A 26321-nucleotide genomic window follows, 5' to 3' on the forward strand; every position below is an offset into this window, starting at 1 on the left:
GATGGTTTTAATAGAATTTTAAAGTTTAATAGCTTCTATCCCTATTCACTTTTGATGAATGGACAAGAGCAGCTTTAAGTTTCATTTAGATCCTTAACCCTTACTTCTAAGATTTTACCCATTACAGCACCTTGTCTAACATTATCAGTGAATATCTCCTAAACTGACATTGAAATTAAATTCACAGTTGGTAGGTAAAGAGGATGTGGGATAAATGTGCATTAACACAGAAAATATAAGACGAAATTACAGTAGTGCACTTACAAGTAAACCAGGTCATGCACTTTTGAAATATGAAGCTTGTTAAATCACCTACATCAATTATATTTGAACTGTAAGGTTGTGTAAATTGTAATTTGTGTTGTAAGTGGATGAATAGGCTATTAATAGGCTAGTCTTTCAAAATGTCTGAATATGTCATATGTTTGTCTTCCTCTGCATCAGGATGTTGTCCGGGCTGAGAGAGTGGTTCTGGAACGAGAGGCTGTGGTTTCCAGAAGGCCTGGGCTGGGCCAACCTGGAGGATCGCGATGGTGTCATCTACTCCAAAGCATCTGACCTCTGGGTGACCCTGCCCATCGCCCTCATCTTCCTTATCATACGACAGGTCTTTGAAAGGTCAGCGTTAGATTATGAATGTTTTTATGTGGTAAACAAACACCAATGTCAATATTGTATCTGCAACATATGGTTTATGCACTGGGCTTTCTTTTAATCAGAAGTGCATATATAGACACATGCTTTTCATCATAAAAGAATCCTGAAAAACATTTAAAGGATAATTCCGGTATTTAGCACTTTGAGTCTCTTTTCTGGTTTGTTCTGGGTGAACTAGAGTGGTGGACACAGAAATTTTGACGATGGGTCCTCTCTCGACTTTTTGACTCGTTTAGAATCGCCTTTGACTGCTTCAGAGTGGCTGGCTACGGGCACGCACAAACATGTCCTTAGAACAACCCTTAACGTTCGTTTTCAAAACTGTGCAACTCACACGAGTGGTTGGGCTAAATACCGGAATTATCCTTTAACGCTGATTCCAAAAAAATATTAATCAGCACAATGATAATCATAAGAAATGTTTCTTTAGCAGCATATTAGAATGATTTCTGAAGGATCATGTGACACTGAAATAAGGGCTGCTGAAAATTCAGCTTTGCATCACAGAAATAAATAACATATTAAATGTATGGCGGAGGATTTTCCCGAATTTTAGAAAAGAACCGCCCTCTCCACTTTTTGAAAAAATGCACATGCGCAACACTCTACCTGCTCCCGAGAGGGAACGCCTATTAAACGTGTGCACGAGAGAGCATGCACGAGCTAATCATAGCTTACATTAACTTTTACTAGCAGTGATTTTAAATGGATTTCTCCAAATAGCATGCCAAATTTACCTGTCAAGTAGAAACTTCGCGACTGAGGCATCACAGAATCGTGTGCACGAGCACGTACGACGGCCTTACGTAAACATATCACCAGAATGATTGACACTTAGGAGGACCAATAGTCTTGATGATCCACCCGGAAAAAGAAAATCCTCCGCTATACCTTTAAAACTTGTAAAAACTAATTGTAATAACATTTTACAATATTATTGTTTTTACTGTAGTTGTTCAAGTAAATGCACCTTGGTGAGCATTTGAGACTTTTTTTTTAAATCTTAGCGACCGTAAACCTTTAAAGGAGTGTAATACGGAGTGAATTAAACTTAGTGTGAACAACTGTATGCTGCAGCTCAGAAGTAGGATATTTGATATTTCATCATCTGTCTTGTAAATGGCATCATTTAGTAATCAATCTGAATTATGTTTGACATGGTGTGAAATAAGTTTTAAATATGGTTAACATTGATGCAGTGTTTTCAGTTTTTCCAACTCAAGTGTTGAGAGTTTAATACTGTTCATCAACTTTAGGACGGTGGCCATTCGTCTGGCCACAGCTATGGGCGTAAAGGAGAAAACCCGAGTGCGAGTGGCTCACGACCCCATAATGGAGTCGTACTTCAGAATCACAAGTAAAAATCCCAAACAGGTACAATTCAACATATTCTACACTGTCCAACTCATCAGTACAGAACAACCCTATTAATATGTTCTTTTTGAATGTTTCCTCATTTGCAAGCTTATGTTAAATAAATAAATGTATGCAGAAATTCAATTTTGCTAAGTCTTGAATGTTTTTTTTCAGTCTACTTGTGATCGACATATCTAACTCACCTCATATTTCACCATTAACGGACCCTTCATGTTCTACGTTACTCTACAGGGCGAAATCGAGAGTTTAGGTAAAAAGACCGGGTACTCAGAGAGACACATCCACAGATGGTTCCGGCGACGACGGAATCAAGAGAGACCAAACCAGCTGAAGAAGTTCAAAGAGGCCAGGTACAGAGCGACGCGCACAGGCCGTCCGATCCCATCATAAATGGTCATAAATTGCATCGTTCTGCATCAAGTCTTGCAAAAAGCAATTGACTGCTCGTAAACATCATAAAATGATTGAGTAACATGATTGAGTAATCTGAGGATGGTACGTTATGCAATTATTACACAATATTCACTGTGCAACAAAGAAAAAAAACATACATTTTCTATTAGGTGGTAGGAAGTCTATTTCACACTGGAGAAACGGTATGTGCTATTAATAAACGGAATAAAATTTGGCTAATGTACTCATGCATAACCCTTGACATTTCAACATCTAATTGTCTTGTGCTTCAGAAACGCATCCAACACGTGTGATTAAAGTGATTTAAAGGAATGTGCAGGGTTCAGTACAAGTTAAGATTTATCCGAAGCATTTTGGAATAATGTTGATTACCTTTTCAAATATTTTCAAACCGTCCCTCAAAATGTATATATTTAATTAAAAACAAAATGCAGATAAAATAACCAGGCTGATCAGCAAACATCTCAATCCACACGGTTTTGAGAGTGCAGTTTCAACACAAGACTAGTGTGATATTGTTTACCAACCAAGTCTGTGCAAAGTTTTATTAATTCGTGGCTATGTAAAGCATTTTTCACTTGCATTGAAGTTCGTCCACTTTACAAAACCAATTACAATTTACACAACCTTACAGTTCAAATATAATTGATGTAGGGGATTTAACAAGCTTCATATTTCAAAAGTGCATGACCCGGTTTACTTGTAAGTGCACTACTGTAATTGTGTCTTTTATTTTCTGTGGTAATGTACATTATGCCACAAAGGCTTGTCAATAGCTTTTAACTTGTATTGAGCTTTGAAAACATCCTTTAAATTAGGTTGTTATCATGCCGTCTCCTACTGTCACTCACAATAGTAAGTCATAGATGCTTTAAATATAGGCTTAGGTGCTGTTGTTCGTGATGTGGTCTTGTAATAGTACAGTTTGTATCGTGAGTGGACTCTATCAGTGTTGTTTTGGCTTGTTTTTGTACATTTTGTTTCTGTGTGTCCTGTAGTAACTTCATAATGCAAAAATAAGTGTAGACCCTTGAATTGAATGGCTGGTGATCAAATAATGTTTTGGAACCAGTAATCCAAATAATAATGTCATTTATTGATATGAGAGATGCATTGCTTTTTATATTATGTTGCTGATATATGTCGTTTGCTGAAATGGATGTACATTTTCTTACAGTTGGAGATTTACCTTTTACCTTCTTGCTTTCATTGCTGGCCTTGCTGCACTTATTGATGTAAGTTTTTCAAACGCTTCCCTTTTCCTATTTGTTATTATATCAGTATATACTAGTAGATCGACCAATGTTTGATCATTGTGAGTTTTATCGGCATGAACCAAATCCTACTTTGGCCTATAACATTTATATTAGTGCTCTCAATTCGATTAATTGCATCTAACTTAAAAGTTTTTGTTTACATAATATTTGTTTGTATATATATACAGTGGGTACGGAAAGTATTCAGACCCCCTTAAATTTTTCACTCTTTGTTATATTGCAGCCATTTGCTAAAATCATTTGTTCATTTTTTTTCCCTCATTATTGTACACACAGCACCCCACATTGACAGAAAAACACAGAATTGTTGACATTTTTGCACATTTATTAAAAAAGAAAAACTGAAATATCACATGGTCCTAAGTGTTCAGACCCTTTGCTCAGTATTTAGTAGAAGCACCCTTTTGATCTAATACAGCCATGAGTCTTTTTGGGAAAGATGCAACAAGTTTTTCACACCTGGATTTGGGTATCCTCTGCCATTCCTCCTTGCAGATCCTCTCCAGTTCTGTCAGGTTGGATGGTAAATGTTGGTGGACAGCCATTTTCAGGTCTCTCCAGAGATGCTCAATTGGGTTTAAGTCAGGGCTCTGGCTGGGCCATTCAAGAATAGTCACGGAGTTGTTGTGAAGCCACTCCTTCGTTATTTTAGCTGTGTGCTTGGGGTCATTGTCTTGTTGGAAGGTGAACCTTCGGCCCAGTCTGAGGTCCAGAGCACTCTGGAGAAGGTTTTCGTCCAGGATATCCCTGTACTTGGCCGCATTCATCTTTCCCTCGATTGCAACCAGTCGTCCTGTCCCTGCAGCTGAAAAACACCCCCACAGCATGATGCTGCCACCACCATGCTTCACTGTTGAGACTGTATTGGACAGGTGATGAGCAGTGCCTGGTTTTCTCCACACATACCGCTTAGAATTAAGGCCAAAAAGTTCTATCTTGGTCTCATCAGACCAGAGAATCTTTTTTATCACCATCTTGGAGTCCTTCAGGTGTACTTTCATGTGTCTTGCACTGAGGAGAGGCTTCCGTCGGGCCACTCTGCCATAAAGCCCCGACTGGTGGATGGCTGCAGTGATGGTTGACTTACTACTGCATCTCTGGAGCTCAGCCACAGTGATCTTTGGGTTCTTCTTTACCTCTCTCACCAAGGCTCTTCTCCCCCGATAGCTCAGTTTGGCCGGACGGCCAGCTCTAGGAAGGGTTCTGGTCGTCCCAAACGTCTTCCATTTAAGGATTATGGAGGCCACTGTGCTCTTAGGAACCTTAAGTGCAGCAGAATTTTTTTTTGTAACCTTGGCCAGATCTGTGCCTTGCCACAATTCTGTCTCTGAGCTCTTCAGGCAGTTCCTTTGACCTCATGATTCTCATTTGCTCTGACATGCACTGTGAGCTGTAAGGTCTTATATAGACAGGTGTGTGGCTTTCCTAATCAAGTCCAATCAGTATAATCAAACACAGCTGGACTCAAATGAAGGTGTAGAACCATCTTAAGGATGATCAGAAGAAATGGACAGCACCTGAGTTTAATATATGAGTGTCACAGCAAAGGGTCTGAATACTTAGGACCATGTGATATTTCAGTTTTTCTTTTTTAATAAATGTGCAAAAATGTCAGCAATTCTGTGTTTTTCTGTCAATGTGGGGTGCTGTGTGTACAATAATGAGGAAAAAAATGAACTTAAATGATTTTAGCAAATGGCTGCAATATAACAAAGAGTGAACAATTTAAGGGGGTCTGAATACTTTCCGTACCCACTATATATATATATATATATATATATATATATATATATATGCGTGTCTGTCTATTACTGTACATATATACAAATTTATATGTATAAGTGTGTATAGTATATACACACACAGACATATAATATATACACACATATATTATGTAAACGAAACCTTTTATGTTTGATGTGATAAATCGCGATTAATTGATTTGACAGCACTAATTTATATATTTCCTAGTATGGCTGTAGTCATTCTGAATTATTATATATGTAAACTACAGATACTACCCATACTAGTGATTACTTTTTAAATTGTGTAATTTCATACTTGTGACCTGCATTGCTTTTGTTGAGATGAACTGCAAGAGCTTCTTTGTCTTGGCTCATATTCTCTTCATATTGTTTGTCTTTTGCAGAAACCTTGGTTCTACAAAATGGAGGAGATGTGGGCGGGGTTTCCAATGCTAGTATGTTCACTTCTTTTATTCTTCTTCCATTGATTGTAGATTTGAAAAGGGTCTTCACAACCCTGACCTTCAGTGAATCTTTCAGTGAACTTTCATGTTGCTAAGCTTACAGTATGTAAATAAGAGTGTTTAAGGAGGCGCAGAGAACTTTGAATTTGCCATGGGAAATATGCAAACTGATTCCAGATAATCCTACAGCTTTGGATCATGACATCTGTTCTGTTGACTGTCACACTGAGATGTCATCTTTCAAACATATTTGATTAATTTCTTTGTTTTCTGTCTCTCTCCAGCCGCTGCTGCCCTCTCAGTACTGGTACTACATGATCGAGCTAGGGTTTTACATGTCACTCCTCTTCAGCGTAGCGTCAGATGTCAAGCGAAAAGTGAGTGTGCTGAGAATATCAAAGCCTAAATAAAAAAGAAAAGGTCAATCTTTTTAATAGAAATATCCAGTATTTGTGGAAGCTTGTTTCCGCCACGGAGTAAAAATAACAAAGGTAATTGCGACTTTTTATCTTACTGTTCTAACTTTTTTTTCTTCTCAAAATTGTGAGATAAACTCGCAATTAGGTGTTAAATAGTACGAATTATAAAATATAAACTCGCATTTCTGAGAAAAAAAGTCAGCTGACAAATCTTCATCTTGCAATTTGAACTTTATAATTTGCAATTGCAAGTTTATCTCCCAATTGACTTTTTTCCTCTCATGCAATTCTAGTTTTTTTTTTTTTTCTCCCTCATAATTGTGATACATAGACTTACAATTGTGAGTTATATAGTACCAATTGTGAGTAATAAGATTAAAATGTTGCAATTACCTTTTTTTTACACAACGGCGGAAAACAAGCTTCCACAGCATTAGTTTTGAAAGGTTGATTATTTGTTTACAAGTATTTCCACAAGATGTCTGTCAGGTGTGATGTTATCTCCCGTGTGTGTGTATGCATGTGAGGTTAGTTAATATTTTACTTGTTTGCCTGTGGAAAATCTCTTTGTCTCACAGAGCCTAATAACATAAATTTGGATTTTTATATAGTCTGTCTCCAGCACAAAGAATGCTCCACAAGCCACAACAGGAAAAGAATAGCGGGCTTAAATTCATCAGCAGTTTACTACATCATTTGCCCAATGTTTTAGTGTCACCCCTCTGGAAAAAACAAAACAAAAAAAACATGCCAAAGATGGTTTTAGAGGGGGTTTTGGGGACTTTTCAACTGGGAGACTGGCTGAAGACAAGCTTGGCAAAGTAGGAGACCAGCTAAGATCAGCAAACCAACTTGGGCTCCTTTAAAAAGCAGTGAAATTGGAGTCTCAGAACAGTACGATCGCACATCAGGTTATCTTTTTAAGCTCTTCATGAAGTATGTCTAATGTTAGTGCTGTCCTTTAAACTTCTAGCCAACTGCGTGAATAAAGCTTCAGAACTAAACTGAATGAAGATGATGCATCAATGTACCTTCTTCCTAAAGTTTGAAGGAACATTCGAGAATCTAATAAGATGATACATCCACACAAAACCTATTTACATTTGGGTTGTACGTTAAATCAAGCTTCATCCAACATGAAAAAGTCACCTGCCTGAGATAATAAAATGCAACAGATTGAATGTCACCTGGTGATATTTTCACAAACTGAGAATAATAGGTCATCTATTTGACGTGATGGTTCGATTAATCAGTTACCTAGTCTATGGTGCTCATCCTGAACTTTGACTCTAAAGTTGGAGCAATATCATACTAATATCACTCAACAGAGTATGTGAAATCCAAATTCAGTGCCTTAAATTCATAGAAAAAGAGAAGGAATATGCAAAAGCTATATTACAGATGCAGTTTAGCAAAAAATAAACAGAAGCATAATCTAATGATGCTGCACTATGTACAAGGTTGTATGCGTTTTGTTTGTTTGTGAAGAACTACAATGATTTGGTGAGAGTATTATAATACCATGATATTTTGGAATATGCACCACCGTTCAAAAGTTTGGTGTCAGTTACTTTTTTTTTTAATTAATACTTTTATTCTGAAGTGACACATTTTTAATGTTACAAAAACTCATTATGAAATAAATGTTTTTCTCTAATACACTTTAGCCAAGATTCAATACTTTTTGCAACCCCATTTTGCCAAGATAACAGCTCTGAGTTTTCTCCTGTAATGCCTGATGAGTTTGGAGAAATCCTGACAAGAGACCATTCCTCCATACAGAATCTCTCCAAATCCTTTAAATTCCCTGGTCCATGTTTATACACTCCTCTTCATTTTTCTATTCAGGTCAGAATCTTAATTTTGTGGTGAGTGACACATTTTTGTGTTGTTTTATTATTTTTGTTTTGGATCATTGTCCTGATGGAAGATTTAACCAACGGCCCATTATAAGATTTCTAGCAGAGGCTGTCAAGTTTAGATTTTTTTTTTTTTATCTGTTGGTATTTGATAGAATCCATGATGCCATTTATCTGAACAAGATGCCCAGGACCTCCTGCAGAAAAATAGGCCCACAACATTAAAGATCCAGACCGTGACTGTGTGCACCAGACCCATCTAGTGGGTTTGCTGCAAAAAAGTATTTTTTCTTCTTCTAATCTGATAGCCCCCCGGTTAAAGTTCCAATAGAGTCTTACAACAGAATATGCTGGAGTTTGTTTTTGGATGAGCGAGGAGGATTTTTCATTGAAACCCTCCTAAACAACAAGTGGTGTAGGTGCTGTTTGACACCAAGTCTCAACTAATCTCTGCAATTCTCCAGCTCTGATCCTTGGAGAGTCTTTGTCCACTCAAACTCTCCTCCTCACCTTGCATTAGGACAATATAGACACACATCCTCTTCCAGGCAGATTTGTAACATTTCCTGTTGATTGGAACTTTCAATGCTTTAGCTATTTTCTTGCAGCCACTTTCTGTTTTGTGAAGCTCAACAATCTTTTGCTGCACATTAGGGCCAAGTTTCTCAAAAGCATCAAAAGCCCCAGTAGATCATAGAACCATTGCCACCAATGCTCCACAAAGGCTCACGATGCTTTTGAGAAACGCAGCCCAGACCTATGTTCTTTGGTTTTATCAATGTGATGGATGATTAAGGGAATTTGGCCTTTGTGCTTCCTCATATTTATACTTGTGTGAAACAGGAAGTCATGGCTGGATAGTTTCATGTCTAGTCAACCTGGTGTGTTGGTTTGCTGTTACTGTTTTTTACTGTAATTTATCACATAAATGAGGCCTTAAAGGGTTAGTTCACCCAAAAATTAAAATTAGCCCATGATTTACTCACCCTCAAATCATCCTAGGTGTATCTGACATTCTTCTTTCAAACATGTCCTGGCTCTTTTAAGTTTGATAATGGCAGTGAATGGCTGTTTCTGTTTTGAAGTCCATAAAAGTGCACCTATTCATCATGAAGGTGCTCCACACGGCTCCAGGGGGGTTAATAAAGGCCTTCTGAAGCGAAGTGATACGTTTGTGTAAGAAAATCTTAATATTTAACACATTACAAAGTAAAATTCTAGCTTACGGTCATACGCAGTCTACTTGCGCCTAAAGCGCAACTTCGGACGTCAGAAGTAGCGTCATGGCGTAGCGTAAATATCAGCATCATGTCGCATAAGTTGCGCTTAGACTTGAGTCGAATCCGTACTGTATGTTCGTTTAGCCGGAAGCTAGTTATTTTACTTTATAAAGTTTTAAACATGGATATTTTTCTTACACAAACGCATCACTTCGCTTCAGAAGGCCTTTTTTAACCCCCCAGAGCAGTGTGCAGCACTTTTATCATGGATAGATGCACTTTTATGAACTTCAAAACAGAAACAGCCATTCACTGCCATTATCAAACTTAAAAGAGCCAGGACATGTTTGAATATAACTCCGTTTGTATTCGTCTGAAAGAAGAATGTCAGATACACCTAGGATGACTTGAGGGTGAGTAAATCATGGGCTAATTTTCATTTTTGGGTGAACTAACCCTTTAAGAGACTTCTTTAAAAAGAATTACTGACCACAATGTTTTGATTGGTAATATTCCATATTTATATTATTTATCTGGTACTCCAAATAACGCCATGGCACTATGATGATGCATGTCCAAAGCCATTGTATTATTTTAAGATAATATTGCCTCTCATTCTCTCTTCCTCAGGACTTTAAAGAACAAATAGTGCACCATGTTGCCACCATCGTGCTGATTAGTTTCTCCTGGTGTGTGAACTACATCAGAGCAGGAACCCTCATTATGCTGGTGCACGACGCCTCCGACTATCTGCTGGAGGTAATGGAACATCTGAAGAACATTAGCTTTGAGACTGTGTCTCTGGAGCTTTGACTTTGTTACACTTCAATTTAAAAAACAAACGTTTTTCAAGCAACATTAGAGTAAATGTATTAAAGTAGTATGTCTATGTTTAACAGAATGATTGAACTGTGGTGAGTTGATTAATTCTGTTTGGATAGGGCAAGTTGTCTCTGATGAGGTTTGGTAAATTTGTATTTCAGACATACTTTGATTTTTATTATCCTCACTATTTCAGGGAATATCATAGAGCAAAAGCAAATTACATATGGTTTTTCTGCTAACTTCCTCTGAGAAGTCCAATCCCATCCATATTCCCAATAGCAGTCTCTTTAATTGTGGCTTCTCCTTGTTTATTTTGATTTTAAATTTTATTGTTAAATTAAGACCTTTTTGAAAACTTTCTGAGCAAAATAAATATCATTTCTGTGGTTCAAGTACAGCTAGCATCCCATCCGATGTAAAAAATAAAATCAGTAAGGAAAGTAGTTTGATCATGAACTTCTCAAAATTGACATTAAAATAATGTTAGTCACCATTAAAATAATTTTATCACATATGTAGGTCTTGCCTACTTAATTGAGTTTCGTGACATCCACATCCAGATCCCAGTCCTGTCCAGTCCATGATTTCACAGGTATCCTATATTGATAGTTGTAAGCTTAAGTTTTATATTAAAAAAAATCCTTGTCCAGTGCTGTTACTGAGCTTCATATGCTTTCAAGTTCATGTAGATTCTGCAAAAGCCAGAAGTAATTCAGTAAATCTACTTCAGTATGTCATGGTTGTTAAAGGAATAGTTCACCCAAAAATTCTGTCATTAAGGACTCACCCTCATGTCGTTCCAAACCCGTAAGACTTTTGTTCATCTTCGGAACACAAATGAAGATCTTTTTGATTAAATCTGAGCGCTTTCTGTCCCTCCATTGACGGCTACGCAACTACCACTTTGAAGCTTCAAAAAGTTCATAAAGAGATCCATATGAATTGAGCGGTTTAGTCCAAATTTTCTGAAGACACTCTGATGAACAGGGTTTAGAATGGCATGAGAGTGAGTAATGGCACAATTTTTATTTTTGGGTGAACTAACCCTTCAATGCAGGTGTGTAACACTGCTCCCTAGTGGTACTTTTGTGCAAGAGTCAAAAACACATGTCCTCTCTGTCCTATAACAGTCTGCCAAGATGTTTAACTATGCAGGCTGGAGAAAAGCGTGCAACTACATATTCATCTTATTTGCTGTCGTCTTCATAATCACCAGACTCGTCATCTTCCCATTTGGGTGAGTTAAATAATTTTCTATTTTGATCCCAAGGGTTTATTATTAAACTATAAATCATTAATCTCTCTTGACACTTTCTATATTTGCCAAGAGTTATCAAATGAAAGCTCTATATATAGTAATTTGTGCTTGTCTCCAAGATTGGTTAAAATGCCAGTCTTTAGTTATTGTTATATACATTTTAAAATGAACTCCATATGCCTTTTCTCTTCACTGCTATGTTAATGTCAGATGTAAAACACTCACTTTCTCTCTTTTCTGTGTCTCTCAGGATCATGTATTGTACCTGGGTGTATCCAGTGACACTTTATCGTCCGTTTTTTGGATATTACTTCTTTAACGGGCTGCTGTTTGTGCTGCTGTGTCTGCACATCTTCTGGGCCGTACTCATCCTGCGTATGGCTATCAAATTCTTGCCAGGCAATGTAAGTTAACCAACACAGACTGCACTCATTTCATACACTATAGTTCTGTAACACTGTTGCTTTCAAAGCCAGAAGATGAAAATAGCCCCCTTCCCCCATAAAATATATATTTTTCTCTTAAAGTTATAAATGTCAGATTCTTACATCAAGAACCATATTCATCCACTCAGTCATGCAGAGCCAAAGCACAACCAAAACAATGTTCTTCTGCAAAATGCATACAGTTTTGTTTTTTAACCACTAGAGGGCCAAACGTTGCGTAGTGTATGTTTTTAAATGGTTGTTTGACTCAAAATCAGTTGCTTACCATCAAACAGTTTTTCACACATGGAAAAAACTAAAGATATTTAGCAGACTGTCCATGCTACTCTTCTCTATACAATGAAAATAAATGGTGATCATCGCCATTCCTTGTTCCCATCCAATTAATCTGACAAAAAAGAGCAGCTTGAGCAGTCTGCTAAATATGGCCTTGTGTTCCAAATGAGAGAAAAAAATCATGTGAGTGAGAAAATTATAACAGAACCTTAATTTTGGGGTTTGAGCTGAGATTTTATTTATAGAATTTTAAGATTTATGAATCGCAAGGATTTTAAAGCTTCATCAAAGTTAATTTGTCCTGCCGCAGAATATTGTGGAGGACGAGAGGAGTGACAGAGAAGAGACGGAGTCTGAGGATGACGTGGACGACGAGACACCAATGAAAAATGGAGCGGTGCAGAACGGCCACTCTCCCCTAAACAACAACCATCACCGCAAGAATGAGTGATGCTTTCAGAGACGAGAGAGGAGGTACAACACTCCTCTTCATGTGCGCATGGACGAGAGAGACCAACAAACTAATGTCAGGGGTGTTTGATAGATTGAAAAGGCCCAGAGCAAACACACACGCACAAAATACACACATATATACATGTAGTAAATGTGATATACATTTTTGGAAACAGACATACTTCAAAAAAGAGAAACAAAATAACCTCTTACCCCTTGCAAACTATTCAAAACACTATTAACAAGCACTGTATCATTAAATAACCAGTATAGATTGTCTAATGTTAATGAATCCAACATTCACTTGTTCTACTGGAAATATTCCCTCCAGTTTAGTACGCGTTTACCTTATTAGTACAAAGTTGAACTTCTGTTGTACTGCTGTTCATACGTTTAATTTCTTTTTCTCTTCTTGGGCATCACACACTGTTATCCTCCCTTTAGTTGTCAGTAAGTTTTTTTTTTTTTTTCTGGTCAGTATTTGTGTTCTGAAGTTGCCAGAAACTGACTGGAATTATTTTTCTTTTTTCATGTCCTATTTGTTCACTTGACAATAGCAGTCTCACCAAGTGACCTTCACGCGCCTGCTTACCTTTATTAAACACACTTCATCGCAGATGTGTGTATACCGAGGGTCTTCCTCACTTATCTTTCTCCAATGCAGTTGCACTAAAACATTATCGACCCAGTTTTGCTTCTTTTAGAGATACAAAGACTCATGATTTGTAATGCCATGATAGCCTGTCCCAAAGTCGCTGAATCAGTATGCTGCTTTTTTTCCTTTCTTTTCATTTAACGTTTGTCTAGTAACTGTTGTGTCTGTAATGAAGCAACAAATGTGTGTGTGTCTCATAACTAATATTTGTGTTTTGCTCAGCGTGTGTCCTGTAACACGACTCATTCTTAGTGATATCAGTTACACATACAAGTTATTTTAAAGATTTTTTTTGTTGGTTTTTCATTTAAGATTATTTTTATTTAAGGTCCAGATTTTTTAAGCAAGCCTGATAAGCTGATAATTTATGCAGTAGGTGGAAAATTGCTTTGTAAAACAACAACAACAAAACTGTACTTGGCAGACAAACCTGTAGTTTATGTTTTTGTCTCTTCCATTAATATGATAAATTATTTCAATAATCAGTATTGACTGTTGGATGCACTTTGTAACTCTGTCTTATGTAAAATGCATTATAATGATTGTGTTTTCAGCAAACGTTTTGACATAACTGAACCTCTGGTTTGCATTTATGGCATTTATTGGAAATAAATTCCATAGTTTTCAAAAAAAAAAAAAAAAAAGGTTCAGTTATGGAATAAGTCCAATATGTCCTCCAGTATGTTATGTTTGCCCATTGGCTGCTGCTTTACATGAGGTCATATGAAACTTTATAGGGAGAGTATACCCAAAAATGAACATTCATCCTCATGTCATTCCAACTCTGTATGACTTTGTCTTCTGTGCAACACTAAAGAACGTTGGGATGCAGACAAAATTTGGGCATCATTGAAACGAAATCTTCTTTTGTGTTCCACTGAAGAAACTAAGTCATACATGTTTGGAATGACGTGAGGGTGAATAAATGAATAAAATGTTTTAGGTGAACTGTCCCTTTAAGTTTCATAGTCAACCGTAAGGTCAGGTTTAACAATTATCTCTTATTATAATAATAATTAAGCAACAGTTTTACAAATTGTGGTCCAGTATTTTTTATTTTATTTTTGTTTTTTTATGATGTATATGAAAGTCAGTTTCAATACAGGTGCATTTTTGCAAGTGGAACGGGACATCTGGATAGGCTTTAAAAAGTTATTTTAAGTTTCCGAATGTTTTCACAAGTGCCTTATTTGCAAATGTTTATTTGTGGTGTTTCCATGTGTGCTTGTTGTCCTTGTGTTCCTCACCTCATCACCTTTAGATTTTAAGCTTGACCATCCTCCTCTCTCTCTCTCTCTCTCTCTCTCACTCCTCCTCTGTTTACATCCATTCAAATTCATCTCTCCTTGTGGCCCAGTGCCAAGACCAATCCCCCCCACCATGTCCTGTCAACTCTGGGTCTACTGCACAAACATAAACTGTTTGATCAGTGTCCAAACTGCCTGTGTTTTGTTGTATTTTGCATTGTCCTTATTCAATGATGAAAGATAAAGATTCTTGTGGATGACAGTTTTCTTTTGTCTGTGTTTTCATATTTATTTTTATATATATATACACACACACACACACACACAAAATGTATATACATACAACGATGAGCCAAAACACTCTGACCGCCTGCCTAATATGCTGTTAATTCTACACTGGTCCCTGCTGAGACATGGACTCTACAAGAGCCCTAAATAAGTCCTGTGGTTTCTGGCACCAAGGCTTTAGCAGCAGATCCTTCAAGTCCTGTAGGTTGTGAGGTTGAGTCGCTATGGATCGAACTTGTTGGTCCAGCACATCCCAGTTTGTGCAGTGTGGCAGGGTGCTTTATCCTGCTGAATGGCCACTTCCACCAGGGAACACCATTGTCAAGAAGGCGTATACCCGGTCTATAGCGTTGATGATCCTAATCAGGTCTGCTGATCGATTGCTCCTGTCTGCCTTGCTGCTGAGTGGAGACGCTGTATGCTCTGTATAGCTTTCTGTTTTGAATCTTTATTTACTATCATTCCTTGTTGTTTATATTGCTAAATATAACACTCATCACCTGACATCGCTAGCTTCAGTCTAAATCGTTATCGCTAGCATAACACGCTAGTAATTCACTAGCCTGTTAACGTGCCATCCGTGCCTGCCGTCTTTATTTATTTTTTCTCTCGCGCCTTTTACGAATCCATCGAACAACTGTGGTGAGTAGGATCAGTCAACAAACACGATGAGTCATGTCATCTTCTACTCTTATTGTCACTTGCACTTCGTGTCACATGTATAGCATAGCCTTCTCTGTCAGTACTAAGGGTACACAGTACATGTGATAAATGCAGGGAGATAGTCAGGCTGACGGAGAAGATTTCAGAACTAGAGACACGCATCCAAACTTTAATTGAGGAGAGTAAGAGTGCAAGGGCTTTAGATGCTGCTTTGGATGCAACTAGCTTAGTGAACACTGTACATTGTTCGCTTCCGGCTGTAGAGCCCGTGCAGCAGGGCAACTGGGTGACCGTGAGATGCTGTAGTCGCGGCACAAAACACAGCTCTTCCGTTCCGATTACCGTAACAAATAGATTCTCCCCACTCAGTGAAACACCCACTGTGAATCCTGTTGAATGTGCCCTACTTATTAGCGACTCTATTACACAGAACGTGAAAATAGAGACACCAGCCAACTTGATCCTACAGAATTAGTCAATTACAGGCCGATCTCGAATCTACCTTTTCTGTCAAAGATAGTAGAAAAGGCGGTATCCTCACAACTATGTTCCTTTTTAGAAAGAAATGATATCTGCGAGGATTTTCAGTCAGGATTTAGACCGTACCATAGTACTGAGACAGCTCTCATTAGAGTTACAAATGATTTGTTCTTATTATCCGATCGTGGTTGTATCTCTCTATTAGTGTTACTCGATCTTAGTGCTGCATTTGACACCATTGACCACAACATTCTTTTAAATAGACTCGAAAATGATGTTGGCATTAGTGGAATTGCATTAGCATGGTTTAAATCATACTTATCTGACTGTTATCAGTTTGTAGCAGTAAATGAAGAGATGTCTCATCGATCACAAGTTCAGTATGGCGTACCACAAGGCTCAGTACTAGGACCGTTGCTGTTCACTCTGTACATGCTACCCTTGGGAGATATCATTAGGAAGCATGGCATTAGTTTTCACTGTTATGCAGATGATACTCAGCTCTATAGTTCTTCACGCCCTGACGAAACTTACCAATTCACAAAATTAACGGAATGCATAGCTGATATAAAAAACTGGATGACTAGTGATTTCCTACTACTTAATTCTGAAAAAAAAACAGAGATTCTAATTATTGGAACAAAAAACTCCCACACGCAATAACCTAGAATACTGTCTAACACTTGATGGCTGCTCTGTCAGGTCCTCGTCGTTGGTTAGGAACCTGGGTGTGCTCTTTGATACCAATCTTTCATTTGAAAGTCACATGTATAGTATCTGTAAAAACGCATTTTTCCATCTTAAAAATATATCTAAATTACGTCAAATGCACTCAATGGCAAATGCAGAACAATTAGTTCATGCGTTCATGACTTCAAGGCTAGATTATTGTAATTCTCTTATGGGTGGTTGCCCTGCACGCATAATAAATAAACTCCAGCTGGTCCAAAATGCAGCAGCTAGAGTTACCAGAACCAGGAAGTATGACCATATTAGCCCGGTTCTGTCAACACTGCATTGGCTCCCTATTAAACATTGTATACATTTTTAAATATTGCTGATTATTTACAAAGCACTAAATGGTTTAGCTCCGCAGTACTTGAGCGAGCTCTTAACGCATTATAGTCCTTCACGTCTATTGCGATCTCAAAATTCCGGCCAGTTGATAATACCTAGAATATCAAAATCAACTGCTGGCAGTAGATCCTTTTCCTATTTAGCACCAAAACTTCCTAACATTGGGAAGCAGACACACTCTGTCAGTTCAAATCTAGACTAAATACACATATCTTTGGCCTAGTATACACATAACACATTATAGACTTCTATAATTCAATGTTAGGCTGCATAGTTTAGGTCAGCCGGAACCGGGAACACTTCCCATAAATCCTGATGTACCTGTTACATCATAAGAAGGATGGCGTCTACGCTAATATTAGAATCTCTGTTTATCCCAAGGTTTACCACAGTCCGCTGGATCCAGGCTGTATCCAGATTTGATGAAGGACCTGCGCCTGGACGTGATGACAATGCAGTCCTGAAGTGTCAACTAGGCTCTCCCCTGTGAAGGCCTCCTTCCCTTTACCTCTGTACAGATAAAACATTGTCGTTTTATCTGTAGAGTCACCACGTGGCTACGCGGACGCGATAAATAATTCTGTATTATAAATTTTTAAGGCCAGACAAGTAGTTTGTTGAGGGTCGATTTGTAAAGAAACACGACACGCCTGCGCACATATATATTCAAACGCGCATACCTATGGACTGAACACGTAATGAGCATGTGCGCGACGTCAGTGTTTGTGCAGAGGTTTGCGCAGAGATAACTGATAATCGTTTGCACTTTGAAACCTATTTCCGTGAGTGTGTTCTTGAGCCAGGCACTGTTTTGTGCGGATGGGCGGCTGGAGCACGTTGAGGGTTTTCTGTTAGAACGGTGTTGTGTTAGCGGCCCCTAAGTTAATAACTAATTATCTTTGCAATGGAAGTGAATCAATCAATCAAAACTTACTTTAGCTGGACAATAACTTTATCCTAGAGCTGCTGTAAAGCCAAAACAATCTCTGTTACTGTAATTTCCTATTATCACTGTAAAGCTGCATTGAAACAATTCATATTGTTAAAAGCGCTATATAAATGAAGGTGCCTTGAACTTGACTTGACTTGAACAATATTTAGGTAGGTGGCATGTGTCAAATTTTTGCCACAAGTATGGCCAGACCCAGGGTTTCCCAGAAGAGCATTGCCCAAAGCATCAAACTCCCTCCACCGGCTTGTTGTCACCCCGCAGTGTATACTTGTGCCATCACTTCCCCAGGTAAACGTCGCACACGTACACTGCCATCCACGTAATGTAAAAGAAAACAGGACTCAGTGGACCAGGCAACCTTCTTCCACTGCTCCAAGGTCCGGTTCCTATATTTGCATTGATATTTGTAGATTTCGATGGTGGACGGGGATAACTTGTGCCACATTAGACCTTCTGTTGGCTCGGATCAGACAGCCTTCATTGCCCTCTTGCATCGATTAGCCTCGGGCGTCCAACACCCTGTCGCCAGTTTGTAGTTTGTTCCTCCTCGGACCACTGTTGGTAAATCCTCACCACTGCTGACCGGAAGCGACCCAGTCGATATTCTGACCCAGTCGCCTTGCCATAACAATTTGGTGCTAGTCAAAGTCGCTCAGATCTTTGCCCATTTCTCCTGCATCCAACACGCCGATTACGAGAACACAGACCTTATGGCCTTGTTAGCAGATGATCAATGATATTTGAAGAAACTTTTTAAAGAAAGTATATGGCAATTAACTAATATGTGAAATGTAAATGTTTTACACGCTTTACTTTAAGCCCCACCCTAATTGGCCCAACAACAGTTTCCAATAGAGTGGGTGAAGGATTACCTGCGTGTTCTGTCTTTTCAGTGTGCCAAAGTAGTTTTATTCCAATGAAACTCATCTGACTTTATTTAGGTCACTGGTATAATAGTTTAACCACATTTGATTATTCTAATTAACTCTTTATTCAATTACACTTGTTCATTCGGATCCTTATCACTTCGAGTCTCACTGAGGCCGGACAGACGGATCTCAATCACAAACTCGTCAGTCTTGATCATTAGCAGAGGCAATTGACTAATGCCTTTAGATGCCGCACCATGCTTGCTTATTTCTAAGTATGATATTTAGTCAGATCTGTACACACTTAATTGAGACTATATTTAACCAGAGGTCATGACCATTACCATAGAAATAAGTTGACCAATTTAACTTCTTCTAATGGTAACTTTATATAATCATTCCATGGTTTCCCATGGACACTTAGTTAGAATAATATTACGATAATCAGAGGTTGAGGCTTATCCTATTTTGATTGGTCTAACAATACATGTTGTTCTTAATGGGAAATGTCATTATTAGCCTACAGTCTAAGTACACATGACTAATGCCAGTGTGTTCGGTGGAGTCTGTTACTAACCTGAGTGTAGATTTTTGAGTCAGAATTAATTCAAATGTCATCATGCCAATTACATAGCCAATTCAAAATGCTCAATACAAAACAAAGAACTGAGAAAGAGCTCAGAAATGAAGAGTAAAAGATGCATACCTGACATCAGAAAAACACACAATGCTGATCTGGATACAGAATCGCCCTGAGCCTTTTGCAACATTTCTTTAATTACTCAGACCAAGACAAAACATCCCACAAATGGAGACCTGAGCTAACAATGGGAATTTGCATTCACCAAGACCCCAGACCTAGTTAACACCTTTTTGGAGACAGAGGGAAATTTGCATGAAAGACACCCACCACAGTAAGCAAAGTATCTCTAAACTCTTAAAACCTTTATTACCTTTTGGTTTACTTCTGAGACTATTGTAGCCTTCCAGTTGCACTGAGACATTTCAAATGATGCCAAACATGAATAGTGACATTACTACATAGATACAAACATTAAACCATAGATTTTTAGGTGAATTTCAGGATGATCTCAGCAGTGGAGAGGAGAGATGCATGGGGAAAGAAATGCTGATAAGACAACACTGAGGTGTGATTGCGTCTCAGATGGGGATGCTAATTTTGAAAGAGGGAGTTCAAATGTTAGTTTCCTGAAACGTCCTTTGTTTTCTCAGAGATTAGCCCTTCTCCAAATCTAGACAACACAAGGGAACAAATTAGTAAAACATGCTGACGTATTAATAAGTCGTGGGAATGAATTGTTCATTTGTGGCCACATTATACAGATTTTGTCCCCTGCATGTCATGTTTGGGGCTCCATACTAAATATTCACATCTCTAATACCATCCGGTGTAACTCTCCACTGTTGTGGCTACCTGACTCTCCCCTGTGTAATGAACCTTAGACAACATTACAGTTAACTGCCACTTTAATATCTTAGATCAGTTACCGGCCACACTATGACGCTTAGCCTTAATGCAGGGTTATGGGCTGAAATCTGATCTCAGATCAGCAATTAGCTTGATCACACACTGACTGTAATTGGTCCTCTATGGTAATGTGGTCGTGTCACTTTTCTACCTCCACACATAAAGGTCACAGCGACTGCACACTTGAATTCAGTTCTCCATGTCTTTCAGCGGTGATCCAGCTCTGTCCCTCCATATCTCTATGGTACTCTGGCCTACGGGTCATTTTAATCATGTGCTCGGTGTAATCTATCTAAATAAGGTCTGTACCGCTCTGAGGAGAATGGGATGGGACATGTAAAACAGGTGAGTGCATGATGCCAAATTCATTTATAACAGATATAATGTTATATATGCCTAATTTTTGTGTGCTAAAGTCTCCATGGAAGTGAAAGGCAATATAGAATTGCACATACTTAATATTATTTTATTTTTGTCACTTTACTGCAGAAATAAGGCATGCATATATAGGCTACACTACCAGACAAAAGTTTGGAGTAATTAAAATTGTGTATGTGTTTTTGAAAGAAGTCTCTTATTCTCACCAAGGCCGCATTTATTTGATTAAAAATACAGTAAAAACAGTAATATTGTGAAAAATTATTACAATTTAAAGTAACCGTTTTTTATTTTGATATAAAATGTAATTTATTCCTGTGATGGCAAAGCTGAATTTTCAGCAGCCCTTATTTCAGTGTCACATGATCCTTCAGATATCATTCTAATATGCTGATTTGATGCTCAAGAAACATTATCATCATTGCTGAAAACAGTTATTTTATTCTTATTAATAACGAGAATTTTCTACGATTTTATAAATGTTATAAATAAAACCAAGAGCAATGGACAGTATTTCCATTTCTGATTCCTGAAGTTTAGTCTCTGCCAAAATTTCACAATTAAAAAGTTTTATGTTCAGGGTTATGATAAATATTTTTCTTAACATTTAAAATTAAATTTCATATTTCTTCTTCTATGTAATAAATCATATCAATGTTATTAGCAATTAATGTTAAATAACTCAATGATATACAGTAGTCAACATTTGAAGTGGATCAAAACCTTTCATCAAAGTTATACATGAATTTTGAACGATACCCGTTCTTGTCTTAACTTTTTTGATCCACTTCAAATGTTGACTACTGTTGACCACTCAATTGTAATATTTGATTCCTAAACAGCAGCGGTGTAGTACCTGAAATGAGATCTACCTCCATGGGGCACCAGATTAGTTGTGCATTGGCTAAGCTTTATTCGGTTACCCTAATAAAATCTCTTTGGGATTGTTCATTATTTATAAGAGGTTTTGGAAATGGCCCCATCTCATAGTTTACTAAACAATTTCCTCCTCGTTTCGAGTGTAGAAACCATAGTTAACTGGAAAGGATATCTCTACTACATCACCTTACTCTTTCTTGTTCCATCCGTTATCTGGCTTGGCGGCCAGTCAAATGAAAGATATCGCCTCCCTGCATTGACTCAATTTCTCTTCACGCTGCCCCTGATGGCGAACTTAATTGCTGTTGAGTATTGTCTTTCTGGTATAGGCCTCTCCCCTCCATCACGTTCTTCTTTGTTCTTCTTTTTTTCCCTTGGTGTGACGTGTCCTTACCTATTTGGTCTGAGGCCTGCTTGAGTTACGGATGCATTTGAACCTGGCGTGTGACTGGACCACGGCCTTCAGTAAAGGCCAAGGCTTGATCCACAGCCAGCCTAAACCCAATTCAACTCCTGTCATTCAACTCCTGTTAAACTATTCATAATGGCTTGGGTGCCAGGAGGAGGCCGCAAATATGCAAATGCTCCGTTTGATGAGGGTCCGTCATGTGTACTTGAAGAACAGAGATGTTTGACTGAAAGATTATCAGAGTTAGAGCAGAGCTGGTAATGTAGAAGTGTGTCATGTAGAGGTTAGCATGGAGAACTGAACTGAACACAGCCAGAGGTCTGAGCTCACGTGTATCTTTTAGCAGAAAAGCCAGTCCCATATTTCATTGTGATGAGCACAGTGAAAAGATAATTCCCTCCAATAAGTGTCCGTTAAACATATCCCCAAAATAAATAAAAACAATTGACAATCTAATAAAAAGTGACTGTTTTAGCATATTGTTAGCTTAGCAACATGCTAAATTGCTACACATGTACGCTGCGTACGAAATTGAATACTTCCCTACTATATAGTATGCAAAAAACAATACGCCAACAGAGTAGTATGTCCGAATGCATAGTAGTCCACGGATGACCTACTACTTCCAGTGAGATTCTGAAGTGTGCATTCGATGGACACTTTATTATCCCGTGAGGCCACGGGAGAGGATTTACGAATGGCAGTGAAGCGACGTAACTGATGCTGGTTGATAATGTGATAATGACTCCATGACAGATGAAATACGTCCGAATTTCATTCATACTACACACATTCATACTATATAGAACATACTTTTTTAACAGTTGCGAAGGAAGTTCAAATTCAAATGTAGTATATACTCAAGACAGTATGTGATTTTGGAAACAGCGGTAGAGTTTTCCAAATTTTGTCACTTTTGAGGTTCTATTTCAGTTATGCGACCTTATTAAAAGTGCCGTTAGTGAAATTTTGTGGGCAAAAACTCAATTTCCTATTGTCAATAGTGTAGCGATGTAGGAAGCATGTCACTTTCAAACCAAGAAGTTTGTTGTTGGTCAGCGCAGCGAGTGTGTGTGATCAGCTTGACCAACTTGCAAAGTCTGCATGGTCTCTCATCCTTTAGCATCAATATTCCCCGTCTTGTTTCTTGATGAAGTAATGGGAACAAAGCCTGTCAAGTTTCTATAATTCATGTTCAAGCATGCCTTAATTCATTTGATATCAAATGTGGGCTGCAAATATTTAGTTACATTGCCTGTATGATGTTACTGCTTCATTTTGATAATGATGTTTTTTTTTTTTTTTAATCAGGGTGATGTGGCTTTACACCGTAAGCAAGCACTCGTATTCTGGGATCCAATTCGCAAGGGCGCAGTGAAGATCCTCCTGTCAAAAAACAATCACTGAAACAGGGATTGCCATTGTACCGGTACTCTGTCCCAGGTCTACCAAAGGAATTTGACTACATTTCAAGGAAACAGTAACATAGGGTGGATAACATCTCAGTTTCCTGTTACGCACCTCACCGATGGACCAGCGAGTGCCGCCAGTGCTGGAGATCGATGTGGATTTGGGCTTTGCCATCTTTTTTCTCTTTCTTCTCTTTCTCTTCTTGTTTGCTACTGTCGTGCGTTGCGCTCAAACAGTTGTGGATCCATACGGAGCCATCTCCACCTCCACCTATCAGGAGGAGCAGATAAATAATAGCCTGTGATCTCGCCAATCCAACACATTGGATGAAACACAAGGATTGTGTTCAGAATGGAAGACTATGCATTATGCAATGATGAACAATTGTCAAATTCTCTTTATCCTTATGTCATTTTAATCATGAAATGAGGTATGTTATGCCAGAAATGAATAAAAACTAATTATGTCATCCAGTTATGGCCAAATGTTTGAACAAGCTGGAAATAGAAGGAACTTTATGTAACATTATTTTGTGTCCTGTCTTCTATTTGCATTATATTTATACTGCATTTTCAAATCAGACACTTTCCTACCAAAGGGACTAAAAATACAGAGAGCAAATCACGTTGCTACAATACTCTGAACTATGCTGTTTTTTTTTAAGTACAAATAAGCACATGGAGCCTTTCAGAAGTCTTGGTTGGTTGGAGTTTTTTGCACAACACTACTAAGTCTTGACAGGCGCCTTGGGCTGCTGTACGTGACTAGATACGTAATGATTTAGTCAGGTTCTGTGGTTTTATAGGCGTGTTTTAGTAGTAAAACACCGGGCTCGGCCGGGATTTGAACCCGGGACCTCTCGCACCCTAAGCGAGAATCATACCCCTAGACCAACGAGCCAGACGGAATATAGCGGAATATTTGGTGGGAAAATGGCAAACGACGCATATAAGCTAAATTTGATATTATCATGCAGCAGTAATGCTAAACCTGTTAACGAGAGTGTTTGAGTGACGTGGCCATGATAAATGTAGCTTAGGAAATAAACAACGTTTTTGTGTTTAACGCTTGTTAGAGGAAGTTTCTAAACATTAGAAAATATTTGATCTTATTCACTTAACTAATAAACCTGGGATTTAATTTAAAGTTAATCCAGTTTGTTTGTAGCCTATTCTAAACCAAATTAAGTTGCCTAACCAAAAATCGTCGTTCGTACCGTGAATTAGCCTAACAAATTAAAGTTCTTTAGAATAAATCCAATGTATTATTATGTTAATAATTACATTTTTAATTGTCTTCAAATTATAATCAATATTAGTTTTGTTTATACTGGCAATGTGGACCAAACGTTTATCAAGGAAAATACATTTACAGGAAAATATGTAAATAGCCTAGCCTACTCTCATTTCGTGGGAATATCGGATTTCATTAGGCCCAATCAAGTAAACAGAATTTGTCTAAAGCCACTTTGCCTGCAAAAGTGATGCTGCTGGTAACTTCCACTATCTGAATGGGGTTTTCAGCTCTTCAGATAGGAAAGCATTGATCAAGCTGTCTCACATACTGAGAGGCACTCTACCATTTGAGCCAAATCGTCTACACGTGTAGGCCTAGATCTTTCAGACATTACTGCCAAAGCAGGACAGCCTGCATGAATTACCTGACCACAATTCACTTATCTGATGAAATACACCTGGCCCATTTTACCTCAGGTTGTTTTGACGATATGTGTTAGATAACCAGGCCAAAATAATTGGCAATTATTTTTAACCAGCCCAACATTTTCTCCTGAACATCCTCTTTTACATTTTGTAAACCCTGGGCATGTAACCATTCAGGATCCTATCGACAAACTCTCATTATTCTATTGTAGGCAAACAAACTGCCCTTGATCCCATAATAGATGAACTGTCTGTTTTGGAATGCTGATCAGGAACTGCTGCAGCAATTGCAGTGACCCATGAATGATGCTTCCCATCTGCCAGTGTGAAGTCTCGGGGTGGCCGCATCTGCAGACACTTGTCCCTCATCATTAGCTGGAAGTGAGCAGTCTTGATTCCTCCTGATGTTGTGTGGAGGAGTTCTGCTCACTAAAGGACAGGTCAAGTACATTATTAGTGCACTTGAGATGGCATTACACTTCCCATTACCAGCTATATTCCACATCAGAACTCCCCCTCTTCAAACAGTTTAACAGATGAATAGTACTCATATCAGGCTTATAAATCAATAGGCCTGATGAAAAGCTAAAATGTATAAAACAACACAGAAAATAACTCTTACAAAAACACCATGGTATGAAATAGTAGCCTGCCACCGTATTTTGAGGCCTATACAATGTCCATACAGAAAAATTGCCATAATCATGCACCAGGATATTTAGCCTTCATGAAGGAATAAAAAAATAAAAGACAAAGGTCACCATGATATCTTATCTGGAAAAAAAAAAAACGCATGCAGATACCATTCTTTGGTAGCTACAATTTGGTAGGATATATTTTTGTTTATAAGATAGTCTCATTTTAAAACATCAATAAAAATAGGCTAAAGATCATTAAAATAAATAGTCATCTTTTACCATACATTGCCAGCATATATTTTATGTAGGAACCATTCAACCCGTTTACATGTGTCCTTATTATAGCCTGTCTTTTTTAATAATTCAGATAGCCAAACTACAATATAACCTACCTAACACTCAAAAATAGGGAGGAGAAATAAAAATAAAAACAACAGCCAGGGGAAAAGAAGATTTACAAAAAAAATAGGCTATAAAAAAACAAACAATACAATGTTACGTTCTGTTATTGACCTCATCTGCCTCTACCAACATGT

The 26321-nt window shown here is 38.1% G+C and overlaps 1 protein-coding gene across 2 annotated transcripts in view; it reads left to right on the plus strand.

The window, feature by feature from the left end:
• Positions 1-24011, plus strand: part of cers2a (ceramide synthase 2a) — a 30880-nt gene extending 6869 nt beyond the window's left edge. Inside the window, exons 2-12 of one of the 2 annotated variants that reach the window (XM_084424194.1) lie at positions 445-618; positions 1914-2031; positions 2266-2384; positions 3626-3683; positions 5875-5925; positions 6219-6311; positions 10063-10191; positions 11388-11494; positions 11766-11919; positions 12548-12711; positions 23388-24011. In XM_084424194.1, the coding sequence (XP_084280320.1) occupies positions 446-618; positions 1914-2031; positions 2266-2384; positions 3626-3683; positions 5875-5925; positions 6219-6311; positions 10063-10191; positions 11388-11494; positions 11766-11919; positions 12548-12688 (1143 nt within the window). In that variant the 5' untranslated portion in view covers position 445 and the 3' untranslated portion in view covers positions 12689-12711; positions 23388-24011. Of the gene's footprint in view, positions 1-444; positions 619-1913; positions 2032-2265; positions 2385-3625; positions 3684-5874; positions 5926-6218; positions 6312-10062; positions 10192-11387; positions 11495-11765; positions 11920-12547; positions 14855-23387 lie in introns of those variants that run through there. The other variant, XM_084424193.1, reaches the window with a different exon arrangement.
• The last annotated feature ends 2310 nt before the right edge of the window (positions 24012-26321 follow it).

The sequence above is a fragment of the Rutilus rutilus genome (assembly GCF_951802725.1).
Source record: "Rutilus rutilus genome assembly, chromosome: 11".
NCBI lineage: Eukaryota > Metazoa > Chordata > Actinopteri > Cypriniformes > Leuciscidae > Rutilus > Rutilus rutilus.